At 45.8% G+C, this 26081-nt stretch overlaps 1 protein-coding gene across 3 annotated transcripts in view; it reads left to right on the top strand.

Moving 5' to 3' along the window:
* The window catches only part of BCAN (brevican), a 71734-nt gene that overhangs the window by 10897 nt on the left and 34756 nt on the right, over positions 1-26081 (top strand). For all 3 annotated transcript variants that reach the window (XM_061606303.1, XM_061606305.1, XM_061606304.1), the window contains exons 2-7: positions 5357-5446; positions 8886-9278; positions 10881-11055; positions 16486-16613; positions 22171-22464; positions 25629-25955. In XM_061606303.1, the coding sequence (XP_061462287.1) occupies positions 5365-5446; positions 8886-9278; positions 10881-11055; positions 16486-16613; positions 22171-22464; positions 25629-25955 (1399 nt within the window). In that variant the 5' untranslated portion in view covers positions 5357-5364. The remainder of the gene's footprint in view (positions 1-5356; positions 5447-8885; positions 9279-10880; positions 11056-16485; positions 16614-22170; positions 22465-25628; positions 25956-26081) is intronic.

Below are 26081 nucleotides of genomic sequence, written 5' to 3' on the forward strand. Positions count from 1 at the left end.
AAAGGTGTCCCTGCACTTGTAGTGCGAGTCGTTTCCGACTCTTAGGGTGACGTCTCGCGACGTTTACTAGGCAGGCCGTATATATGGGGTGGGATTGCCAGTTCCATCCCCGGCCTTTCTTTACCCCCCAGCATATGCCGGGTACTCATTTTACCGACCACGGATGGATGGAAGGCTGAGTGGACCTCGACCCCTTTTACCAGAGATTCAACTTCCTCTTTCCGTTGGAATCGAACTCCGGCCGTGAGCAGAGCTTCGGCTGCGTTACTTCAATACTGGTAACGGGGATAGCATCCTGCATCCTGCTTGAGAGCAGCAAGCTAGCTTAGGAGACACAGGGTAGGAGGCTACAAGGCACACACAACTCTGCCTTGCAATACCGCCTGAGGCAGTTGCTGCATTCTGCTTAATAGTAGGCCTGGGCCTGCCCCAGAGAAAGTACATATAGAGTGAGCAGAACTCTTCCTAGGGATGGAAGGATCTGACAGTTTTGATTCTCTCAGTTTCTATTGCGCCAGTCTTAAATTTGGTTCTCCGCATTTCTGCAGTATTTGTGCCTTTTTTTAATCCTCATGAAAATTCTTCAGCATTTTAGTGTGAAGTTCTCCTAAAAACACATTTTTGAATATAGTTTTGACTTACACATATTTGCAAGCTATTTCTCCTAAAGTAGTCTTATTTTCACTAATATATTCACTTTAATGCACATTTCCCCCTAATAGGTGCTTTTTTGGAAACATTCTTTGCATCTCAAGATTCGAATAAGTGTGAATTTCGAAGGATGGCTGAGTTCCGGTTCTCATATTGTTTTGGAAAGTGCGAATTTGAACGATTCGGCTTTAAATGCAAACTGAATGAAATGTCTCCTCTATCTGTGAAATCTATCAGATTCACACTTTCTGAAACACAGCAGTCCTTTGAAATTCACACTTATCTGAATTTTTGTGATGTAGTTCTCCAACCAGTGAATGTTTACAAAAAAGCACATATCAGAGGAAATGGCTTGCAAAAACATGTCCATTATTTATTTCTTTATTATACTAGCCGAAGCTCTTTGGGCGGTTTACAGTAACCATAAACAAATACAATTTAAAATACATCTTTTAAAAACAATTTGAAACACAAATTAGTCAAAGCTACATACACAAATGTGTTTATTAGAAGAAATTCACACTAAAATGCTGGACAATTTTCACAAGGATGCTTTTACAGATTATTTGGCTGGAGACTTGCATTGCAAAGTTCAGAGAAGTTTGCATTTTGAAGGATGGCTATGTTTCAGTCCTCAAATGGTTTCAGAAAGTGCAAATTAGGTCAGCCCACCTTTCAATACAAACTGAATTGGACGTCTCCCTGATTCGTGTGCAGCATACGAACCACAGTAGGCAATGGAAAAAAGCAGCAGAAAATCAATTGTAACGGAAACAAAAGTTAAAAAGGTCTTGCTTTAATAATTGTTTGCCACTTTAGTTTCATTATTTTTATTTATTTATTTATTTAAAATATTTATACCCCGCCCTTTCTCAAAAGACTCAGGGCGGCTTACAATTAAAACATAGTTAGACTAAAAACCAAAACGATTAAATCAAACAAGAATACAATTAAACAGTTAAAAGTACATTAAATCCTAAATAGATTAAAAAATGATAAACATTATTAATTAAAAGCCCGTCTAAACAAAACAGTCTTCAACTGGGTACAAAAAGACGATAACGAGGGAGCCGTACGAACCTCATTGGGGAGAGAGTTCCATAATCTAGGGGCAGCCACTGAGAAGGCCCTATGCTGTGTCTGCGCAAGAAAAACTTGCGAAGAAGATGGAATAGAGAGAAGAATCTCACCAGATGATCTCAAAGGCCGAGCAGGTTCATAAGGGGAGATACGATCTAACAGATAGCCTGGACCTAAGCCGTATAGGGCTTTATAGGTCAAAACCAGCACTTTGAATTGTGCCCGGAAACAAATTGGCAGCCAGTGGAGCTGGTACAATAGAGGGGCTGTACGTTCTCTAAGTCCAGCACCAGTTAACATTCTGGCTGCAGCTCTTTGTACCAATTTAAGTTTCCAAGCAGTCTTCAAGGGCAGCCCCACGTAGAGCGCGTTACAGTAGTCTAATCGGGATGTAACTAGTGCATGTGTCACCATAGTCAAGTCTGACAAATCAAGGAACGGGCGCAGCTGGCGTATCAATCTTAATTGAGCAAAAGCACTCCCTGCTACAGCAGAGGCCTGTGCCTCCAGGCTCAAAGCCGAGTCCAGGAGTACTCCCAAGCTGCGGACCTGTGATTTCAGGGGGAGTGTAACCCCGTCCAGCACAAGTTGGATCCCTATTCCCCGATCCGCCCTCCGACTGACAAGGAGCACCTCTGTCTTGTCAGGATTTAATTTCAGCCTATTCATCCTCATCCAGTCCACCACTGATACCAGGCATCGGTTCTGGACGGCTTCCTTGGTTTCATTAGGTGGAAAAGAGAAGTAGACTTGGGTGTCATCTGCATATTGGTGGCACCGAACCCCAAAACTCCGGATAACCTCTCCCAGCGGTTTCATATAAATATTAAACAACATGGGGGACAAAGCTGAACCCTGAGGAACCCCATAGGTCAATGGCCAAGGAGTCGAACAGGCATCCCCCATGACCACCTTCTGGGTTCGCCCCTCTAGAAAGGACCGGAGCCACTGGAACACCATGCCTCCAAGTCCCATCCCAGCAGGGCGGCCCAACAAGATACCGTGGTCGATGGTATCGAAAGCAGCTGAGAGATCCAGTAAAACTAATAGGGACACACTCCCCCTGTCCAGTTCCCTGCATAGGTCATCCACCAAGGTGACCAAAGCCGTCTCGGTCCCATGACCGGGCCTGAAACCAGATTGGAATGGATCTAAATAGTCCGTTTCATCCAAAAACCTCTGGAGTTGGGTAGCCACCACCCGCTCTATTATCTTGCCCAAAAAAGGGATATTACAAGATTCAAGGCCACCAATAGCTTCAAATTAGTATTAAAGTTGAAAAGAACCAAAAATATGATTTTTGTTGCCCTTGAACTTCTTTGGATATTTAGCCCAAGCATGAACACTGTATTTGCCTTGAGAGTTTGCTTCAAATTGGCCTTCCCCACCCTGGTGCCCTCCAGATGGTTTGGAATACAAACATGCATCACCCCCACCCTGCGTGGCCATATGAAGCTGAGGTTGATGGAAATTCAAGTCCAAACATCTGGAGGGCATCAGGTTGGGGGAGGCTGATTCACATGAAGTCAGGGTGAGTTTAAAATGTTGAGAACCTAAATGGGAAATATCACCCCAAACTGGTTCCATTTCTGTCTCTGCCTACGTACTGTGACTTTGGAATGAAACAATCTTTGCAAATGCCAAAGGGGGTGATGTTACAGGCTGTGCCAAAGCCGTTTAGAAATAAATCCTAGGAGATACTGTTCAATGAAGCGAGTAAAGCAAGGCCTGTCATGCAGAAACACTCCAGACGGTCACTGAAGAAAGGTCATGGTACTTATGGAGAAGAGTCTGCCCTTCAGAAGAATCTGGCCTAGACAAGGATGAGTGTGGGAGGGATAGAGAATGTGCCAGCAAAGTCCCTTTTACTGGTTGACATTTCCCTTGATTGCCCTCAGTCTGCAAGCCCGCTTCAGTTACCTATTGGCAACTACTGCTTTGCACCGAGGGGAAGCTTGGCTATAGCTCCAGAGATGTTGGTTCCATTTATTGGGTACCATGTAATGCCCTCGATCAGCCTTTGCCAACCTTGTGTCCTCCAGGTATTTTAAACTACAATTCCCATCAGCCCCAGCCTTAGAGGGGAAGGTCACTCCAAGCCTGTATGCCTAGAAGCAATGGCGGTTGGTGACTCCATGTCAGTGGTGCAGTGGAATGTACTCCAGGTTTTAGTCTTCCAAGGGGCTGTCCAAGGGGCTGCCTGCTCAAAGCAGAAGGCTATGTGAGGAAGGAAAGAGGATCTAGGCAGGATTTTCATCAGGCCCATGCCACGAGACCTCCTGTTTTGAGAGGGCCAGCTCTGAAGCACCTGGAGCAGAAAGAGATGAAAATATAGTGGCGGGTGGTGGCTCCATGTCAGTGGGGCAGTGGAATCCGCTCCAGGTTTTAGTCCAAATTTTCACAAGGAGCAGAAGCACCTTGGACAGTTCCTTTGAAGTTCAGACTAAAACCTGTAGCAGATTCCATGGCCCCACTGTGGAGTCACCAGTTGGCACAGCCGCCACTGCCTAGAAGCAGTGGGGCCGATTGAGTTTACCCAATTGTGGGAGGAGAAGGGGAATGCTTTGCCTCTACTCAAGGATTCTTTCTTCATTATAGCTTTCATGTGTTTCAGACATTTAAATACTGGACTTCTGTACTTGGACTTTGGACACTTAAATCAACTTAAATTGTTCTGAGGAATACTTTTGCAAGTTGCTGCTCCCAGCAACCTCCCCAGCAGAAAACTGAATTGATAAATTTCGTATTCACTTGTTAACTTTTGGTGGCAGTTTTTAACAATTTAATATGTTTTTAAACTTGGTTGTCAGATGCGCAGAGACTGCCCGATGCTAGGCAGCCAACAAATAAGGTGGTGAGCGGGAAGAGGAGAGCATACATTTTGAATGTTTGCAAGTCCATTTGTGTTAGGGAGGTATAGGAATGGACACAGGTAGCCACTAACACACATTGGCAAAAAAAAAAAAAAAAAGGAAATGCATCACGCACACAGAGGATAAAAGAGGACGTATAAAACGCATAACATTTGTGTATGCTTAATTGATTTATTGAATTTCTAGTCCAGTCTTTCTCCAAAGGAGCCCAGGATTCATATGCATAGGTGCAAATCTAGAAATAGTTTCTGTAATTTTAAATAGAAATAAAATACATCTCACTGTAGTGGGGAAGACTGTGACCAGGTGAGCTCAGCTCATTCTGCTGTCCAGGTGGTGCTAACTGTTGATGGGCAACTTCAAGCCCCCTCCCACCCCTGCTGTCCCTTCTTAGGGTTGTTTATCTTTGAAATGTATTTGGACCGGACAGTCCTTCAAATAGAAAACTTCTTCAAGCAGAGGACTGGCCTCTGAGAGCCCTACAAATAGAGGACTGACCTCTGTAAAATAGGACACATGGCCCCCATATTTGTGTGAAACTGACATAATTTCATTTTTCCCCCAGGATCAAATCAGTGTTTTAAAAACATTCTTCAGTTAAACAGGTCAACACAGATACAGTATTTCTTAATTTTTCTTTCTTTCAGACACTTGGAAGCACGTTGGAGCTGAATGTTGTTCTGGATTTTGGTCTGCCTCCCTCTCTCTCCCTTTCTAACACCGTTTTAAATAATTTTCTCTCTCTCTGACAGCAACCATAATGGCCTACACTCTGCTGCTCTTCTCTGCCTTTGCCCAGGCAGTTTCCATAGATGCATTCAGCTTCTCCAGGGAAAGTACAGGTAAGTGGGAACTTGGGGAACTTAGTCTATGGCAGGAGCAGGCAGAAGGCAGATCTGGATCTCTGGGGGGATCTCTGGGGGGATTTGCAATAGATCGACAAGGCTTTCTGATTCCCCACTGTTTTAATGATAGCAACAACAAAGTGAGTTTCCCCCCCAACTAAATGAGGTTGCTGGAATGAAGAAAGCAAGCCAGGAGTGGACTTCTGTGTGAAAAGAAGGCGGGCTGAGCTCAGTTCAGCTCTGGGTCTGAAAATGAATGGCTAGGCACCCTGTTCTTTCATTCTAATTTGGTGTCTTTCTCTTGGCTCTGGTTGGTGGGTCTTTGGGTTCGAGTGAAACATAAAGTAGATCTGACCATCCCTGGTCGAAGGGATAGAGAGATCTCAAAGGCTCACCTACACAGTGGTCTTCTGTGTGTTTGGTGCTACTCACATTTCCTTTTAATTTGCATGGTTCCTATGATGTTACCGGCAAACAGAAGCTATCATGAAGTTTTCCCTCTGTAAATCCATGCTAACCCAATCCACTGATAATACAAAAAGAGGGGGGGAAACACAACTTAACTCCATATCCCTAGTGCTTCCAAATGCTTTGCTCTGATGCTTTTAGGTGGGTGTGTCAATTGTTCCCCTCTCCACGCCCAGTCCTTCCTCCTCCCTTCTTTCCTTTTGTTTCCTGTGGGCTGACAAGCAACTTCCGGCTGCTCTCCTCTGCTCTGCTGGCCTTTTTATGTTGCTGCAAACTGTGCCTTTTCTTTCCCTCCAACTTATGCACAAAAACATAACACTGCTCAAACAAAGATTTGTATTTCAGTTGTATAGTACCAGTGAAAATACAAATAATTGCACTTCCAGGTTGTTGATTTTTAATGGAACTTACTGTAGCTGGTAGAACAAACTGGGCACGCTCGGTTACCAAGCAACCAGAGGGAGTGGAAATGTTTTATTTATTTATTAAATTTCTATACCGCCCCATAGCCGAAGCTCTCTGGGCGGTTTACAACATAAAAAACAAATACAATATATAATATACAATTCAATTCAGTACAATTAAAAGGAAAAATACATCACATTGTAAATAAACATAACTAAACAATACATCTCAACAATGTGCATAACATAACAAAATAAATAAACCGAACATAACAGTTATAAAACTATCTAAAACTATTCTCCAATGTCCCATTCTGCTTCTCCCTACCTAACCCCATCTTCTGTGACCAATAGCACTATAAACATTTCTTCCATTATCTTCTTTCTCCAAGACAACCCCAAGACAACTCCAAGTGTGATGCTAAGTGTGCACTTCGCATTGCACTTAGCGCGACGCCAAGGTGTTGCCTCGGGCAGCTCTTCCCCTTCATATACCTGGAGCAGAAGACAAAAAATGGAGGCAGAGTAGGCAAGTGGCAACAGCAGCAGCACCCAGAGTCCTTCCAAACACACACTCACACTCAATTAGAAGGCATGATCATTAGGAACTTGTGATTGATCCTTCCCCTCAGTGTGAATAGAAAACACCATGTTTCAGCTCGCATTGATCCCTTACTATGGACTAGGGTTGCCAGGTCAGAAGCATTCCAAAACCTGAGATTTCAGGGGCGGGCCCTAGTAATGTTATGGGGTCAGCCCAAGCGATGTCATGGGGTGGGCCTGAGTGATGTAACGGGTGGGCCTGAGCGATGTCACAGGGGCAGGCCCAAGTGATGTCATTAAGCATGATACATTAAACATCAATCACAGTTGCTTGGAGCATGCAATTAAGAAAATATCTGATTGGAAATTAAGATAGAAATCTTAGCTAAAAGATGGAGCTTGGGTAGGGAACATTTAATCTAGCCTACTTGGTTTAGGCAAGAAGGGTTTAAGTGGTGGCCCCCGAACTATGGAACGCCCTCCCTGATGAGATACGCCTGGCGCCTTCTTTGTTATCTTTTCGGCGCCAGGTAAAGACCTACCTCTTCGCCCAGGCATTTTAAAAATTTAAAAATTTGAATTTAAAATTGAAAGTTTTTAATTATGTTTTATTGTGTATTGTATCCACTTGTATTTTAACCTGTTTTATTATGCTGTACACCGCCCTGGGAGCTTATTGCTATAGGGCGGTCTAAAAATGTAATAAAATAAATAAATAAATAAATAAGTGCCTTCAGGCCAGGCCACTCACCAGAAGGCCATTGTAGGAAGAAAGGAGCCTAGTGTTGTGGAGATGTTAGATGGGAGCATTCGGGAGTAAAGATGGATGCCCCTAAAGGCTGCAATTCTAAACACACTTACTAAGGGACTAAGCCCCATAGAACTGAACATGACTGACTTCTGAGTAGATATAGTTTGGATTGTGCTGTTGGTAAAGCTTGATTAGGGATCCTCTGCAAAGACATCCATCTCCAAGCAGGGTTGGCAACCCCCTGCCTGGAATGCCCTGCCCTTATATTTTAATGTGGCTGCTCCAAACTTCTTTACAGATTTGACCTTTCACTTCAGAAAGAGGTCTGAGAAATGAGTAAGAGTAAGAAGATTCTCTACCCTTTCTGTCTACCCTGTGGGCTGCAATAAACTCACTTTGACAGCCAACCCGATTCCAGTGAGTAATAATTGACAGAGAGAAAACACAGGCAGCAGCTTGGGAACAACAATTGCAGCCACACTTCCAAATATGTGAATTCTCTTTTACCACTATTGGGCAAGAAACAAAATGCCACGGAATCAACAAGGTGCATCATCAGTGGGTTTTAGGGGGTTGAGCTGAGCACATGCAACCGCTGCTGTTGCTTCTATGGATGTAAGGGAGTGAGGTTAAAGGTAAATGAAATGCAAATAGAAAAGAAAAGCAAAAGACAGTGATGATTCCCTAAATGCAATTCCATACCAACCACAACAAGATTCCTATGAGTAAGGCAGACAAGTCAGCATCCCACAACCAGTCAGGATTCATAACCGAAAACCAAAACTAAAAAAATCCTGGCAGCCAGTCAGTTAATGCAGAATGCTGCAGCACGATTTCTGACATGAGTGAGATCTGAAGAAAAAAAAAGGGGGGGCCCAGAATGATGAAAAAACATGTGGAAAATATCCAAATGGTTTATTTGCAAGCTTATATCATTAAAAAGTCTTTATAAAAAGCCCAGCGCGTTTCGGCTATTAGTGTGCAGCCTATGATGAAAGACCCATAGCTTTGGCTGCAGATGTTCATCCCTTGGCATCTTCAGGAAAAGAGTCCTGGGTAGATGAGAGGGGCATGTAGCTGCCTGGGTCAAAGGGCAAGACACAGCCTTTCTACGAAGAGAATTTTACTTTAGAGAAAAGACGAGTAAAGGGGGGGGATGTGATGCAGCCCAGAGTTAAGGATGGGGAGACTTGGGATGCTTATTCCTAGGTCTGCCCTGTGCAAAATCTGAACCTCCTGTCATGTGACCATGTCTGCTTCTCCCTCCCAGATGACCTCAAAGCTCTGCAGGTCTCCATTGGCAAATACCCACCCATCCGAGCCGTGCTTTCTGGCAGCCTCACCATTCCCTGCCACGTTACCTATCTGCGGCCGCTGCCCACTTCTGGACCCGCAGGCCGCCGTGCTGTCCAGGGGGCACCACGTGTGAAATGGACCTTCCTCACAGAGGGCAGAGAAGCTGAGATCCTGGTGGCTCGAGGCCTGAAAGTGAAGGTGAGCGAAGCCTACCGCGACCGAGTCTCCCTTCCCTTCTACCCAGACTCGCCAATGGACGCCACCTTGGTCCTGAGTGAACTGCGGACCAATGACTCTGGCATCTACCGCTGTGATGTTCAACATGGGATCGAGGATGGCCATGACCTGCTGGAGGTGAAGGTGAAAGGTAACAATGCGCTCTGCCCAAGTGGGAGGGTTGGTGGTGCTTGTTGGGGACTCTAGTCCCACACCACTAGGCCTGGTCTCTGGAAACACTCATTCTCAAATGCAAAATGGCATAACTAGTGCCCTCCAGATGTTTTGAACTGCAGCCCCTATCAGCCCCAGCCAGCACAGCTGTATGATGGTGGAACTGATGGAAGGATTGTTGGGCTGGTGGAAGTTGTAGCCCAGAATATCTGGAGGGCACCAGGTTGCCAAAGGCTGAACAATGGAGATGTGGTGGAAGACGTCCTTTCAGGGGAAGGAGGGGTGTCTTAACTCTGCCTGTGCCCTTTGATTCCCACTCAGCTGGGGTGAGTAATGGGAGGACTTCCAAAAACAACCGGGGGGGGACTTTAGTGGGGGAGAATCTCCTAGTGGTGGAAGACTTCTTCCTGCTTGCTGTTTTTTCTCCTGCAAATAACTCCCCTCACCCCCAAAGCCCCCCAGCTAGTTTCCCAAGGGAAACCTGAGACTGGAAAAGCTACGCCTCCCTTGCAACATCTCTAAGACCATCTCAGTGTTCTTCAACTTTGGTTCCCCAGATGTTGTCAGACTACAACTCCCATGATCCTTTGACCAGTGGCTAAGCTGGCTGGGGATGATGGGAGTTGTAGTCCAACAACATCTGCGTACTCAAGGTTAATGAACAGTGATCTACATTGGAGACTGCAGAAACATTTGGATCCCTGCATTGAACAGGGGGGTTGGACTCTATGGCCTTATAGGCCCCTTCCAACTCTACTATTCTATGATTCTGTGAAGAACAGAAGAGCTCTGCGCCCTCTTTCCCACAGTGGCCAACCTGAGAAGCCCACCAACAGGGCAGGGAAGAAACAGCAACCCTCGCTTGTATTTTGAGTTTGCTGCCACAAGATGCAGTGATGACTACCAACTTGGATGGCTTTAAAAGGGGCTTAGAGAAACTCATGGAGGATAAAGCTGTCAGTGGCTATGTTCTACCTCTACTGTTGGAGGCGGTTGCTGGGAATCTCATGTGGGGGAGAGCGCTGTTGCGCGTGAGTCCTGTTTGTGGGCGTCCCATAATGGCCACTGTGAGAACAGGCTGTTGGACTAGATGGATCTTTGGCCTTATCCAGCAGCCGGGCTGTTCGTATGTTCCCAGCATCTGGTCTTCAAAGGTATACTGCCCCTGAACATGGGGATTCCACTAAACCATCATGACTAGTAGCCAATGACAGACCTCTCTTCCTCCTTGAATATATCTAATCCTTTATAAGGAACATTAGAAGATTGATCGGACCCAGCCAGATGTTCATTGCTTTTGACTGGCATCGAACTGGGGGAAAACACAGCAGAAGCAGATTGATTAAAGAGCCCCTTCAGATGGACTTGGCCAAAGCTGATTTAGCACCATACATTTAAAGCACACTTATAGCACATCAACCATCACGGCTTCCCCCAAAGAAACCTGGGAACTCTAGTTTATCCTTCACAGAGCACCCTTAGCAAACTACAGTTCCCAGGATTTAAGGGGACTGAAGCCATGTGCTTTAAGTGTGCCGTGTGGATGTGGCCTTAACCACAATCTTCTCTTGTCTTCTAGGAGTTGTGTTCCTTTACCGAGAAGGCTCTGCCCGCTATGCGTACACCTTTGCCAATGCTCAGGAGGCATGTGCCAGGATAGAAGCAGAGATTGCGACTCCGGAGCAACTGTACGCTGCCTACCTCAGCGGTTATGAGCAGTGTGACGCAGGCTGGATTGCTGACCAAACTGTCAGGTAGGTGAGACTCTGAGGCTCAGTTGACCAATGGCATGAGAGGAAACAATTCGCACTGCCATATTGGTCCATAGAAAGAGTCTTGTTCCTAAAAATGTACAGTTTCATAAAGTTAATTAGTAATGAATGGATATAATGTTAGTCAAACTGGCCAGTTTCGTTTTTTTAAAAAAATCCCCTTTATTTTTTAAACTATTTTTCCAGTGCATATATAGAACAGCACAATTTATATAGACAGTTTTTCTTTTCTTGTAGAATTATGAAGAGTAAGATATCTATGCTAATAATAATTATACAATCAAATTTAAAATGATAAATATATATTTTATAAATTATAAGACCCCCTAATAATATGTAAATATTTATTATCATTCCAGTAAACAGATTCTGTTTCTACAAACTTGTTATTTTTCTGCCTGCCTTCTCTTACTCTGATCAAATTTGTAAATTTAACCATATTAACCATCCCCCCAAACTTTAGAATGCTAAGAATCAACAGAGGGTGATATAGGACTTTTCCCCAATTTTGGCAGATTATCATTTTGGCAGCTGTTAGCAAATGAATTATCATTTCGTCCTCTGGTATAATGTTTTTGAGATAAGAAAACGGGACCACAACTAGGTCCCTTGGAAGATCATAACCAGCGATATTTCTTATTTCTAACAGAACAAATTCTCAAAAGTTCCTTATTACAGGGCATTCTCACAATACAGGAAATAAATGGGAGTTTTACATGGGCTCCTATTGGGAGGAAGGGCAAATCTAATAAATAAATAATAAAATAAATAATACGTCTCCACCATTGGCCACTAACTGGTGTCAAAACAACTCCAAAACTTGGCCAGTTTCAAAGTTGATATTAACTTTCCCCCCAAGACTATGCCTCTGAAGCATATTGATAGAGATGGGTATATATATATGCATGTACACAACTAAAATGAAGATGTGCTAAAATTAATATGTTAAGTGTGTGCTCATGTCTTAAATTATTCCAATAAAAATCTATCATCTTTTTTAATTGAGCAGACCACAGCTCAGTGCATGCAGAAGGTCCCAGGTTCAGTCCCTGGCGTCTTCAGTTAAAAAGTTTTCTCTGGTATTAGTTGGTGGAAAACACCTCTTTCTCTCTGTCGGAGACTCTCTCTGTCTCTGTGTATACATGGTGCATGCGGAACTTAAATCTGGCAAGATAACATTCCCGTTCTTTGAGATCATCTTCTGCTCCACAACCTTCAGAGCAGCCTTCCCCAAAACTGATGCCCTCCAGATGTTTTGGACTACAGTTGCGATCAGCCCCAGGCAGCTCGGCTAGGGCTAATGGGAGCTGTAGTCCAAAACATCTGGAAGGCATCCGGTTGAGGAAGTTTAGGCGGGTGATGAGTTTTTAGTGGTGGCAACCTTTCTTGGACAGGGAGGACTTGGCCTCTGTGTTGGACTGGATATTTGATACTGTGCTAATGTGAAAATGTGGGCGGCCATCTTTTAAGGACTGGTTCTTTATCTTAGCTTTGAATTTCAGGCACGGTGACATTTTTATTGAGCTATAAAAGCCCAAGATATATGCTGCCTCCAAGATCAGAGGCACAGCATGTCTCTCTGAATACCAGTTGCTGGGGAACTGCAGCAGGAGAGGGCTGTTGCGCTCATGTCCTGTGCGTGGGCGTCCCACAGGCGTCTGATTAGCTGCTGGGAGAACAGGATGCTGGACTAAGTGGGCCACTGGCCTGTTCCAGCAGCCAGGCTCTTCCAATATTTACGGTGGGGTTTATGGATTATAACCCCCTTTTTGTATGCATTCCATAATTGAAAGTCCCGGTAGCTCCCTTTGAAACGGGCTTGGTGGAAATGATTTATTTTGAAAAGAAAATCATTTTCAGCCAGTGCCCATTCAAAAGTTCAGGCCCTGTTACTCTCCTGATGGTGTCACTGGGACCACAACGGGGCCTACAGGTCTTACAAGCCACCTAGCAAGCCTCCCTTCCTTTTCCAAAAGTTACCTGGTAGTAGTGGGGGTGGGGGCTCATGGATGTGCCTCAGTTAGGCTTTTGATGCTGCTCCAAGGAACCTTGGGAAATGTAAGTCCCTGATGGCCCTGGATGCTAATGGCCTTATTTGGGAAACAAAGAGCCATGGGAATCCAGATTTCCCATGGTTCCTGGTTATGTTCAATGAAGTTGTGTAGGGTCGCAGCAAAAGATCAAGCCTAACAGAAGCATTGACCGGGTTACATTCTTAGGAGGTGGGCCAGGGGTCCTGGTCTTTTGTACTGGGGTCCAGATTGCCTCCCCCACCCTCAAATATTTTAAAAGTGCGCTTTCCATTGCTTATGGGGCAGCTGGGCACACTGCAAAGCTCAGGGCTGTGAAACCTCACCCACCGCCCACCATCTTAATTTCTCAGAGGCATCTATAGATGTAAGTTAGCATATGCAGATTTTAATGTAAATTTTTGTCATGGTTCCACCAGTGCCCCTCACACACACACACTGCCACCCTGGCCTGCTGTGTGGTAAATTTGCATGAGAAAGGGGAGGTTAGTCAGGGAAGTGAGCCCACTGCCAATTATGTCCGAATTTAGAAGGGGCCTGGGTCTAATTTATAATGACCTTGGGGGTGGGGGAAGCTTGGGTTTGACAATTATCTTCCACAGAAAATGGGAGGTTGTTATCCATCGCAGTCTGGGACTGACCACAGCTGAGAGAACCTGCAGCGGAGGCATGACATACAGGTTACCTCAGCACTGTCCTGGAGCAATCGGCAGATCTTTCTAGTTAGGCCTAGGTCAGTGTTTCTCAGTTGTTGGGGCGTGTCCCCATCAGGGGGCAAATGAAGTTCTTGCTGGTGTGATGTGTGTGTGTGTGCAGGTTCGGTGCTAGCAGGTGGCCTGGTTGGGCACTGGCCAAGGGCCCAGGAGTTCATGGGGGCCCTCACCAGCCTGAGTCCAACCCTGCCATGCCGACTACCATACACACTCTCCAAACAGAGCATGCAGGCACTGCTGGCGCTGCAGTCTGGGATCCCTGGTCAACAGGGAGCTTTCCTGGAAAAGAGATGTATCGCCACAGCTGCCGGCTCCACAACTGCAGGCAGACCTACTCAGGCAGTAGCAGCAGCCGCAGCAACAGTGGAAGAGAAGGAAGGCAGGGGAAAGGAAGCTGTAGGGACACTCGGGGTGCGGGGAGAGAAGTAGCGGAAGCCTCAAGGGGAAGCACCAAGGAGGCCCCGCCACTGTTCCCAGCCGGCCAGCTCCAGCGGGCACCTCCTTTGCCCCATGCAGCTTTTTAAAAAACAAGTTGGGGAGGGTAGGAAGGAGCGATGGAGATACTCTTACATGCTGAGGCTGCTGTTATAGAAATATGGATATCTATGCAGAGATACTCAGCAGTCTGAGATGCGTGTGTATTTGTATTTACATAAGTAGAAGACTTTTACCCTGCAATTAGATCACTAAGACTTGGTGAAATAAGAAAAGCTACTTTATTTATAGACATACATAGTAGATAGGAAAGGCATACCTAGTTCTAACTAACTAACTAAATTGGAGGCGCAATGCCCAGACGTGGGTATTGCCCTCATAGCTCAGGAGAGAGAGCAAAGACAGAGATGTCTCCTCTCTCCTCTGACGGTCAAAGGAAGAAGAAGACAAAGGAAGGAGGGGCAGGTCAGCTTCCCTGAGCATATCAGTTTACAACAGAAGGAAGTTAGGCAGAGCACAGGCAAAGGAAGGCAATCCTAGCCAGCCGGAGGACCCGAACTCTATCTTCCTTCTGGAATACAAACAAAAGAACCCAAACAGGAGTTGCTCTTGCCCCCCTTCCAACAGCTGCTACTCCCCTCCAGCCAGTAGCCACCTCCTTCACCTGGTGATGGGGCTTGCTTAAAGATCCCCACACACATTGGGGAGGGAAGGCAGGAGTAGCGGGAATATCCCCTTTATGCCCCTTCCTGCCGTGATTGGCTCTCCTGCTCTGTGGGAGCAAACACTAGGGGATTCTAAATTTATTATTTATTAATTATTTTATTTATTTATTTATTAAATCTATAACCTGCCCTTCCTCCCACGCCCAGCATGCGTGTTTTTCTCATGGTCTGGAGGCAAGCACTACTGAAAAAACCAGGTGGAAAGTGTTTTAGTTGCATGTTAATCTTCTGAAAATTGTAGGGGAAGAGGTAAAATTTATTATGGTTGTTTAAGATATGCACATTTTCCATTTACATCTAAGTTATGTCTCAGGTTCTATTTCTGTCAGTGCAATCTTATGTCTACTTGGACCAATCAGTCTATTTTTTTATTTATTCATTTTATATCACACCCTTTCTCCCAAAGGAGCCCAGGGTGGCAGGTAAGTGTGCACAGGATTGCAGATTAAGGAGGCAATCCAATACACACTTACCTGGGAGTAAGTCCTATTGAATTCAGTGGAGTTTACTTCTGAATAGACATGTAGGGGATTGCACTGTTATACCTCTAAGTTATACCGTTGACAAAAAAATTTAAAAGGCACCTAATGGATACTGAAGTTTTTGTTGTTTTTGTTTGACAATAAGGTGTTATATCATAACTAAAATTTTGTTTTAGTTTAATCATGTTTTAAGGTTAAAGGGAAGAGATGGATCGATTCCATAAAGGAAGCCACAGACCTGAACTTACAAGATCTGAACAGGGTGGTTCATGACAGATGCTCTTGGAGGTCACTGATTCATAGGGTCGCCATAAGTCGTAGTCGACTTGAAGGCAAATAACAACAACAACAAAGGTTAAAGGGGAGGAGCCAAGGTGGAAGGGTGTGGTTTAAGGGGGGGGACCAAGGCACCTCTGAGACCCTGAGCCCAGGGGCCCCAAGAAACCTGGAGCCGGCCCTGTATGTGTGTTTCCGAAAATATGAACAATATAAGTAAAATCTGAATAAATATTTATTTTAAAATATTATAAGCCCAAATTTTTATTTATAACTAAAAGTCCAGATATTTCAATCCTTTTGAAAATTAAATTAAAATAATTAAGGAAGCCAGGTTTGAAGGGTGTGTGTGTAGGATTTTTATGTTAGCTAAAAGGGGGCATGAGTTAAAACATGTTGACAAACACTGCCCTAGGTATTCCTTGACCAGATCCCCCTACCCCCTGCATGGTGCATCTCGCCAGTTAAAGGGCTGATGCCTTCCTCTATAGTTGTTAGGCCCTAGAGTTTCAAGCTGTGTGGATATCTCCACTGGGGTCTTCTGAGGTGTTTGTGGACCAATCCTCGGAGCCTGGTAGTAGCAGAGGGGTCTCCTCAAGGTCCAGGGGAGGAGGTACAGGCTCCAGTGCCTGCAGCTCCACATGAAATGGGCCAGGGAGAAATCCATCTCCTTCTCAGAGCTGCCATTGGCAGAGGACTGTGACTCATCCTGGTCTGGGGCCATGTCACTAAGCACTGCTCTTATCTTCAGGTACCCCATACAGACCCCTCGGGAAGCCTGTTACGGAGATATGGATGGGTTCCCGGGTGTCCGGAACTATGGCATAGTGGATCCAGAAGACATGTATGATGTCTATTGCTATGTTGAAGAACTGTATGGTGAGTGAGATTGCGCCTCCCCCCCAAAAATCCTTGCCTTTTAAAACTGGAGGCTTTGTGTTACCTTTCACAGTGGGATGTACAGAGCAGCTAACTATTGCACAGTTTGCACACCTTGTGAGCCATTCTGTCAAATGTAGCCCATCAAGTGGACACTTATTCACTCACTCATTCATTCATTCATTTCAGAAGTTTTATATTCCTCTCCAGTTCAGAGCAAAGGGTGGCTTACAACACGGCATACCATACAAGGAGTCATATAAAGTAAACCAGAATAGCATCATACACCCGTTAGAAAAACAGCGGCGCTAAGTGTCATCTCCAACCAACATCAATATCGCCAGGTTCCAGAGGTCTGGACACATAAATATGTTTTCACCTCTCACTCAATTATAGCTAATGTCGCCTTTCTTTTGGGAGGAAGTTCCATAAGCGGGGTGCCACACCAAGAACGCCCTGGCCTGTACCACCATCTTGTCCACCAGGCAGGCCAGCGAGGCCACGAGCAGGCCTTAAGGCTCGTGGTGGCAGGTATAACCCCTCCTCCATGTTGGCAACAGCAATATTGACTTTTCCTCCATTTCAGAGATAAACAGAAGGAGGGAAAGGTTTCTTCTTGCACCCGGGACCAGTACCTGAGTGGTTCTCCACACTTTACACACTGCAAAACCCCCTTGTGTTGTATTCCTTTACTCTGTAGTACATGGGGAGAGGGGAGAGTACCTCAGGCCTACCTCCAGGCCACTATGGTCTGGCCCTTGAGATTCTTCCTAAGCCACGCCCCTTCCCTAGGCCACACCTCTTGCTGGAACCACTAGTCTTTATTGTAGAGCAGCTGTCAGTCAAATGCATTTGGCAGTGGTTACAACCTGAATAGGCAGTTATCGGTGGGAGAAGAGACAGAAGGGAAGCTGTGGAGTGGCATTTTGGGTGCCTCCCGATGGGTGCTGCTTGTGGGATAGGTGCTTCTCATGCATGCAAGTTTTTTTGCAGCATCCACACAAAGTTGTCAGCATCGAAATGACAGCCTTTATTTAAACCCATTTACCATTTCTGCAGAAAATTCTGTAAGTTAAAAAGAGCCAACTGTTGCCAACAAGCAGTTTGCGAAATCTGAATTACCCATTTGCAATATTAAGCACTGTCTGGAAGCACCCTGTGCGTTCATGTCCATACATTTATATCCGTGTACGTTAGAACTAGGGTGGGGATCCTTTTGTTTTAGCTCAAGGACCACATTCTCTTCAGGGCAACCTTTCGAGGGCCACATGCCAGTGGTGGGCAGGGCCAGAAGCAAAAGTGGGTGGAGCAATACATGCAAATTTTACCTTTGTACAGTAGGCTAGTTTCTCCTCACACTCATCCACACCGACTGATAGGAGGATCTGTCACTTTCAGTCCTCCTCGATTCTCATTTTCCCAACCTTCTTCACATGAAAATTCTTCAGCATTTTAGTGCAAATTTCTCCTAACAAATGTTTTTGCATGCAGTTTTGACTAATGTTCTCATTTTTGCAAGCAGTGTTTCCTAATATAATGCATTTTGTATGTTATGTTTGTTACCATATCCATTTTTATGCACACTTTCCCCTAAGAAATGCATTTTTGTAAACACTGGTTGGCTAGAGAACTGCACTGAAAAAAATAAATGTGAGTTTTGAATGACGGCTGTTTTTTGGTTCTCATACAGTTTTGGAATGTGCAAATTTGATCGATTCGGCTTTAAATATGAACTGAATATAATTCCCCCGCCCCCATCCCTCACACACCCTTCTCTGTCCTCCATTCAGGCCAGCAAAACAGCATTATCAGAGTTCAAGGCAAACGTTCAGCCAGGCAAAAATACTAGAAGAGGGTGCAAAGCAGGGATGGTGCAGGATGTGACCTGGGAAGGGTCTTGAGGGCTAGACAGAGAGGCCTGGAGAAGAGGGGGAACCTCTCTCCAGAAAGTGAAATGCAGGCAACGTGGGGATTGTGAGATCCTAAGTGCAAGAAGCCAACAACTCGAGGACGTGGACAAGGTGCTTGGACAGGTACGTGCAACCACTTCGGTACTGGATCCCTGCCCCTCCTGGCTGATAAAAACTAGCAGGAATGGAACAGGTAGCTGGGCCAAGGAAGTGATAAATGCCTCTTTACAAGAGGGAGTGGTCCCGGGCTGTCTGAAAGAGGCAGTGGTGAGACCACTCCTGAAAAAGCCATCCTTGGACCCAGACAATTTTAACAGCTACAGGCCAGTGGCGAATGTTCAATTCCTGGGCAAGGTCTTGGAACGGGTGGTTGCTGGCCAGCTCCAGGCGCTATTGGATGAAACTGATTATCTAGATCCATTTCAATCGGGTTTTAGGCCCGGTTTTGGCACTGAGACAGCCTTGGTCGCCCTGTACGATGACCTATGTCGGGAAAGAGACAGAGGGAGTGTAACTCTGTTGATTCTCCTTGATCTCTCAGCGGCTTTTGATACCATCGACCATGGTATCCTTCTGGAGAGGCTCGCGGAGTTGGGAGTTGGAGGTACTGCTTGGCAGTGGTTCCGCTCCTACTTGGCGGGTCGTCTCCAGAAGGTAGTGCTTGGGGAACATTGCTCGACACCGCGGGCTCTCCAATATGGGGTCCCGCAGGGGTCAGTTTTGTCCCCCCTGCTTTTTAATATCTACATGAAGCCGTTGGGAGAGGTCATCAGGAGTTTTGGAGTGCGTTGTCATCAGTATGCTGATGACACGCAGCTCTACTTCTCCTTTTCATCTTCTTCAGGTGAGGCTGTCGATTTGCTGAACCGTTGCCTGGCCGCGACAATGGACTGGATGAGAGTTAACAAACTGAAGCTCAATCCAGACAAGACTGAGATGGTGGACGGGTTCTCTGATCGGATGGTGGATATATACCCTGTCCTGGATGGGGTTACACTCCCCCTAAAGGACCGGGTTTGTAGTCTGGGAGTCTTTTTAGACTCTTCCCTCTCACTTGAGGCTCAAGTAGCCTCGGTGGTTAGGAATGCGTTTTACCAACTTCGGTTGGTAGCCCAGCTACGTCCCTATTTGAGTAAAGAGTACATCAGTGGTACATCCTCTGGTAACCTCACGTTTGGATTACTGTAATGCGCTTTACGTAGGGCTACCTTTGAAGACAGTTCGGAAGCTACAGCTAGTGCAAAATGCAGCGGCCAGATTGCTGACAAGGACCAAGCGGTCTGAGCATATAACACCTGTTCTGGCCAGCTTGCACTGGTTGCCAATATGTTTCCGGGCTAGATTCAAAGTGTTGGTATTAACCTATAAAGCCTTATACGGTGCGGGACCACGATACCTTGCGGAACGCCTCTTCCGATATGAACCGGCCCGTGCACTACGTTCTGCTACGAAGGCCCTCCTCCGGGTTCCAACTCACAGGGAGGCCTGGAGGGTGATGACAAGATCTAGGGCCTTCTCAGTGGTGGCCCCCGAACTATGGAACAGTCTCCCTGAGGAAGTACGCCTGGCGCCGACTCTGCTCTCCTTCCGGCGCCAGGTCAAAACCTTCCTATTCTCTGAAGCATTTTAAGTTACACTGATTTACTTTTTAAAATGTTTATTGTATTGGATTGATGATTGTATTTTAGTATTATTTTGTATTGTATTTTTATGCTGTTTTATGTTCACCGCCCAGAGAGCTATTGCTAGTCGGGCGGTATATAAATTTAATAAATAAATAAATAAATAAACAAGAGGGCCTGAAGGATTCTGGCTAACAGGAATCTTTGGGTCAGATGGAATACAAGTTCATCTGGCTCTGGTGTATATGCATATGCTATATATGTAGCTCTGGGGTACATTAAGCTTGGGCCCCAGCTGCACTCTACATTTAAAGCAATATCATACCATTTTAAACAGTCCCGGCTTTCCCCAGAGAATCCTGGGAGCTGTGGTTTGAAGGGTGTTGAGATTTGTTAGGAGACCTTCATTCCCCTCCCGGACGTGCAATTCCCAAGCAGTTCAACAGCTAGTTCTTCTTCCCAAGGAACTGGGGGAATTGTCGGCCTGTGAAAGGAATAGGGGGTCTCTTGTCAACTATCTGCACTCATAGCAAAATAAATTTCCCAGGATTCTTTGGGGGAAGCCATGACTATTTAAAGTAGTATGATAACTGATATGATAACTGCTTTCAACAAGCCTTTTAAGTTGAGACCTATCCCAGTCTGCGTCTGTGTTAGAATTGCTTGTTAATATGTTTTTCAAAATACGTTTTTAAAGCTTTTTTTAAAAAAATGTTTTTAACGTTTTGTTTTAATGTATTTTAAGGTCTGTTTTTATGATGTTTTAAAGTGTTTTTAGCATTTCTGTTTGCCGCCCTGGGCTCCTGCTGGGGGAAAGGGCGGGATATAAATCAAATAATAAATACATAAATAAAGGTTAGTGCAGATGGAACCTAAATTTCAGCTGCTGCTTCGAATTGTAGTTATTTATTTTGACACTGTCTTACTCTGCTTTGTTGTGCTAACTTTATCGTTGTTATAAAATGTTTGTAAATCGGCCCGAGAACCATTTTGGTCTAGAAACAATCTAGCTAAATGCATAATAGTACACACCATGGTTGCTTATGTCTGACATGTTAACGCTGCATTTGAGCCAAGCTGGCTCCGAAAGTTATGGAAGTCTGTCGCTTGTTCCTCTGGCAGCCTTTGCCAGTCTGGTGCCCTCCAGAGGGTACAACTCGCATCAGCCCCAGCCAGCTGTGCTAGTTGGTCCCGATTACAGTCATAGTACAAAACATTTAAGGGCACCAGCTTAAGGGAAGCTGTCCTATGATAAATAAAAGAAGAATTCAGTATTTTAAAACAGGGGTGGAGGACTCTGTGGCGCTCCAGAATTAAAGTCAGGATCATTCAGACCATGGTATTTCCAATATCTATGTATGGATGTGAAAGTTGGATAGTGAAAAAAGTGGATAAGAGAAAAATCAACTGATTTGAAATGTGGTGTTGGAGGAGAGCTTTGCGCATACCATGGACTGCGAAAAAGACAAATGATGTTAGAACAAATTAAACCAGAACTATCACTAGTTGCTAAAATGATGAAACTGAGGTTATTATATCATAATGAGAAGACATGATTCACTAAAAAAGACAGCAATGCTGGGAAAAACAGACGGGAGTAGAAAAAGAGTAAGGCCAAAGAAGGGATGGATTGATTCCATAAAGGAAGCTGCAGGCCTGACCTTACAAGATCGGAACAGGGTGGTTTATAACAGATGCTATTGGAGGTCACTGACTCATAGGGTCGCTAGAAGTCATAATCAACCTGAAGGCATACAACAAGAACAGAGCTCCCATCATCCCTGACTATGCTGGCTGGGGTTGACGGGAGATGGAGTTCAGCAACACTGGAGCACTTTGAGCTTTCTGAAATATAAAGTGGTCTTTAAATGCTTTTAAATAAATAAATCAAAAACACCAGGAGGGCCACAGGTTAGCCACACTGTTTTAAAAGATAAATAAATATGCTTCTTTCGAATTCAGGTCAAAGCAGGGGTTATACCTTCTCTTTTTACACACTGACACCTGACTTGTCTGTACTTGCAGGAGAGCTGTTTGTGGTGAGCTCTCCAGAAAGATTCACTTTGGAGGAGGCCAAGGCGGAGTGTAAGGCCTTGGGAGCAGAGATTGCCACGACAGGCCAGCTGTATGCAGCCTGGAATGAAGGGCTGGACCGCTGCAATCCCGGCTGGCTGGCAGACGGAAGCGTGCGTTACCCCATCGTGACCCCGCGGGAGAAGTGTGGGGGGAATGTCTCGGGGGTCAAAACCATCTTCCTCTTTCGCAACCAGACTGGATTTCCAGATCCCCAAAGCAAATATGACGTGTATTGTTTTAGAGGTAAAGATCCTCCTTCTGGGGTGGTAAAACTCTGAATAGGATTCCCACTTTGTCTGTGCTCCTGCACAGAAAGCAACAGCAGGCCACGACACAGAGAAACTGAGACAGTGATGCTTTCCCCATCCTTTACCAGAAAAAGAGGCACTTGTTCACTTTCCAGAAATCACCACCAATCCCCATAACATGGTCAATGGCTAAGGATGATGGGAGGTGCATAAAGCAAATCTTGATATGCACCCCCCCCGAATGTCATTTAACTTTCTTCCCCCACACCCGCATTGACAGGGGAGGGATGATTTTGGCAGGAGGATAATGCCCATCACTCTCTAAAGCCCCCACTGCCCCTGTAGGACCACTAAGTGTCTAAAATTGTATGTCCAGATACCTGCCCCACACACTCTTTATTATCTCAGTTAAGCACATTTGTTACAGTGCATGTTCTGCAAGCCCATGTTCTCGTGTTTAATTCTTGGCATCTCAAGTTAAGGGGTCTCGGGTAGCAGAGCTAGGAAAGATCGCTGCTTGAGATCTCGGAGAGTAGCTAACAGAACTAGGCAAGATGGACTAAGCATCTGACTCCAGCCTTCCCCAACCAAGTGCCCTCCAGACATTTTGGACTATAACTCCCATCACCCCCAGCCACCTGTTGTTGGGAGTCATAGTCCAAAACATCTGGAGGGTACTAGGCTGGAGAAGGTACTCTTGACTCATATAAGGCAGCTTCATGTAAATGCTTGTGTTCCCTTTCACAGTCTCACTTCGCATGTGGGCCAGTAAGATGATTTAAGAGGGTTTTTTTTTGTTTTTTTTAGGGGATTGATATCATTATTAATCCAGGACAAGTATAACCTTAGTCTGATTCCTCCAGTGTCACCCAACTGCTTGTGCACCTTTTTCTAGAATTGTCTCATGCAGCGCATAGTTTAAGCTATGATATTCGCTCCTATAGCGATGCAGCGATGGCCACCAACTTGGATGACTTTAAAATAAGGCTACCAGTGGCTACTACTCAGGATGGCTATGCTCTGCCGCCACAGCCTCGAAATGTTATTGCACTCCAGTTTCCATCTGCCCCACCATCATAAGCCAGCGGTCAGGGATGATGGGAGATGTACTCCGAAATGTTGACTATCCCTATCTAATGCATCATCCGTTGCTCTCCAAGGCTTCATTTTGAGAGCAAGTTCAATGAGCAGCACATTCAAATTGTATTGCCTGGATGGCCAGGTTTTACTCATGTAAATCTAGGCAATCTAGTGCTTGTCTGCATCAGTCGCTGGCTTGCATCCCCAGCATTCATTGTTTAACCGCCCCCACCCACCCCAATCTCTAGCCCATGTAGAGCAAGAGATATAAAGCAAAATGTGTAGGTACTATTCTGCCCAGTTGTTTTGTGAGAAATTAGCCCAGTCTCTCTCCACTCCCTGTGTTTTTGGCCAATGAGTGAAGTCGCAGCTATGACTGACACTTAGGGAAGTCTTGCTAGCCTTGGAGACAAAAAATGTAGAGTGACACACATCCATTATCTGTAGGACTTTCTGGCATATTTTAAATCAATTTTGTTTGGTCTTCCCAGATGCGGACACGTTGCTACTACTCACAGAAAATAATTGTGAAAGCCAATATTTTAGTGTAGCTGCAACTGGACAGTAGCAATCCCCTCCCCTAAAAAGTAGCAGCAAAGACAGGAGTTCATGCTCAGGTCATTTCCTGCAATGGGTGGGACTGAAGGGAACTGTAATCCAAAAACCGTGGAGGGACATCACATTGGGGAAGGCCGCCCTGTATTCCACCACCTGGAATACCTTCAGGGCTAGCCAGTGAGGACCAGTGTGGGCCTCAGTATGAGAGGGTGGCCATGGATCGTTCTTTGTGGATCTGCCCCATTCATGTCTAAGATGGAGGCTGTGCTGGGGACATAAGAACTCCACACAGAGAGCCTGCGGGAGCCAACCAAAGGCCTGGCTGGCCTGCGTTCTGTTCCCCACAGCACACCTGCTGAAACTCTCTCTTCTCCACAAGTGCTAATGGGGCAGGAGCAGCCTTTTTTCACCCCAAGCAGGGCATGAGTCTTATTGGTAGTGTCAGTCACCCTGTGTCCTACTTTACAAGGGGCAATCCTCTGTTTCAAAGGGCTTTGAAAGGTACCTTCTGTTTGACGGTTTAAAGATTAGGAACCATAAAAAGGGAGAACAGGAGAAGCCTCGGAAGTTGCCCATCCACAGTTAGCAGCACCTGCTCAGTGGACGGAGCCGGCCCACGCGGGCCCCTTGCTATCTCCCTCACTGTGGTCAGGTTTACTGTGTCTCTATTCAAATTATAGGAAGTATTTCTGAATTTGACTCTATACACATACAGTCAATCACCATATGTACATTTTATGAAAACGGGTGTCCTCTCTTTTTTTTGGTGATGCAATCCCCCCCTTTTTTTGGGAGGGGCTCCTGCTTTTGGTCCCCACCAGGTAGTATTCAGAGAGGCCTGGGGCTTCTGATCCATTGTGAGCCATCGCCACGGATAGACTCATCCTCCCATGGATTTCCTCTCACCTACACTTAAAGCCCCCTAAGTTCCTATTTGACATTAGAAGGGACATGTAGGGGAGGAGAGATTCTCTGGGAGGTAAAGCAGAGGAAGGAGGATTCCGCTCCCCCCCATGTAACCATGCTGTGGTTTGAAGGTAACCCCCCCCCCCATTTTCAACATGGACAGGGAAGATGCATCAATAATCAAACATGGCTGCCCTTCTTCAGGGTCAGCCCTCCCATTAGGGTAGAGCGAGGCAACTGCCTCAGGTGACAGAGGCGGGGGTGCAGTATTCCCCCCTGGCTTTCTCCCTCTTTAGAGGACAGAGTTGTGTGTGCCACATGCCCTGTCCTGCATCCCCTAAACTAGCCCTGTTGCCCTCACTCAGGTGTGAGAAAATATGCCACCTCATCACCCGTACTGTTCAACTGCCAAGTCCAGTTGTCTTCTGTACATGGAATGTGGGGAGGCACCCCTTGTTCTTCACGTCAGGTAGCAACTCATCTTGGGCCGCCGCCACTGCCTGCCATGTGTGAGAGAGCTCAGCGTTGCTGCCCGGGCTGCTTTGGAACAATGTTTCCGAAGGATCCCAGAGGAAAGGCCAGAGGCAGTAACATCCGCTTTCTTTCTGCCCACAGAAGAGAGAAGCCCTTTCTCTGAGTCTCCTTCCCCCAAGACAGAAGGCAGCGAGGAGATTGTGACTGTGACAGAAAAGATGGAAGAGCTGCGGCTGCCCAAAGCGGAGCGTGAGGTGGCGAAGGAATCCAGAGGGGCCATTTATTCCGTGCCCCTTTTGCAGGACATCCTTGAAGCTCAGCAACAAAAGCCAAGCAGTGCCCCTGAAGAAGAGGCTGCCCCACAAGGGCCTGAGGCAGGCCCAGGTAGCTGCGGTATAAGTCCAAGACAGAGAGATGAGGAGAGGGGAAAAGAAAGAGGTGGAGGCTGCGCAGAGAGACACAGGCATGGTAGGTTTGAGAATCAAAGAGGGCTGAATAACGGTGTTCCGTAGAAAGAGTAAACATTAGGGATGGATGGTCAGCATTGGTTGGGTATTCCTCTCTATCTTGGACCAGGAAAGAGCCATTGTGGGG

The sequence above is a fragment of the Rhineura floridana genome, chromosome 22 (assembly GCF_030035675.1).
Source record: "Rhineura floridana isolate rRhiFlo1 chromosome 22, rRhiFlo1.hap2, whole genome shotgun sequence".
Lineage (NCBI taxonomy): Eukaryota > Metazoa > Chordata > Lepidosauria > Squamata > Rhineuridae > Rhineura > Rhineura floridana.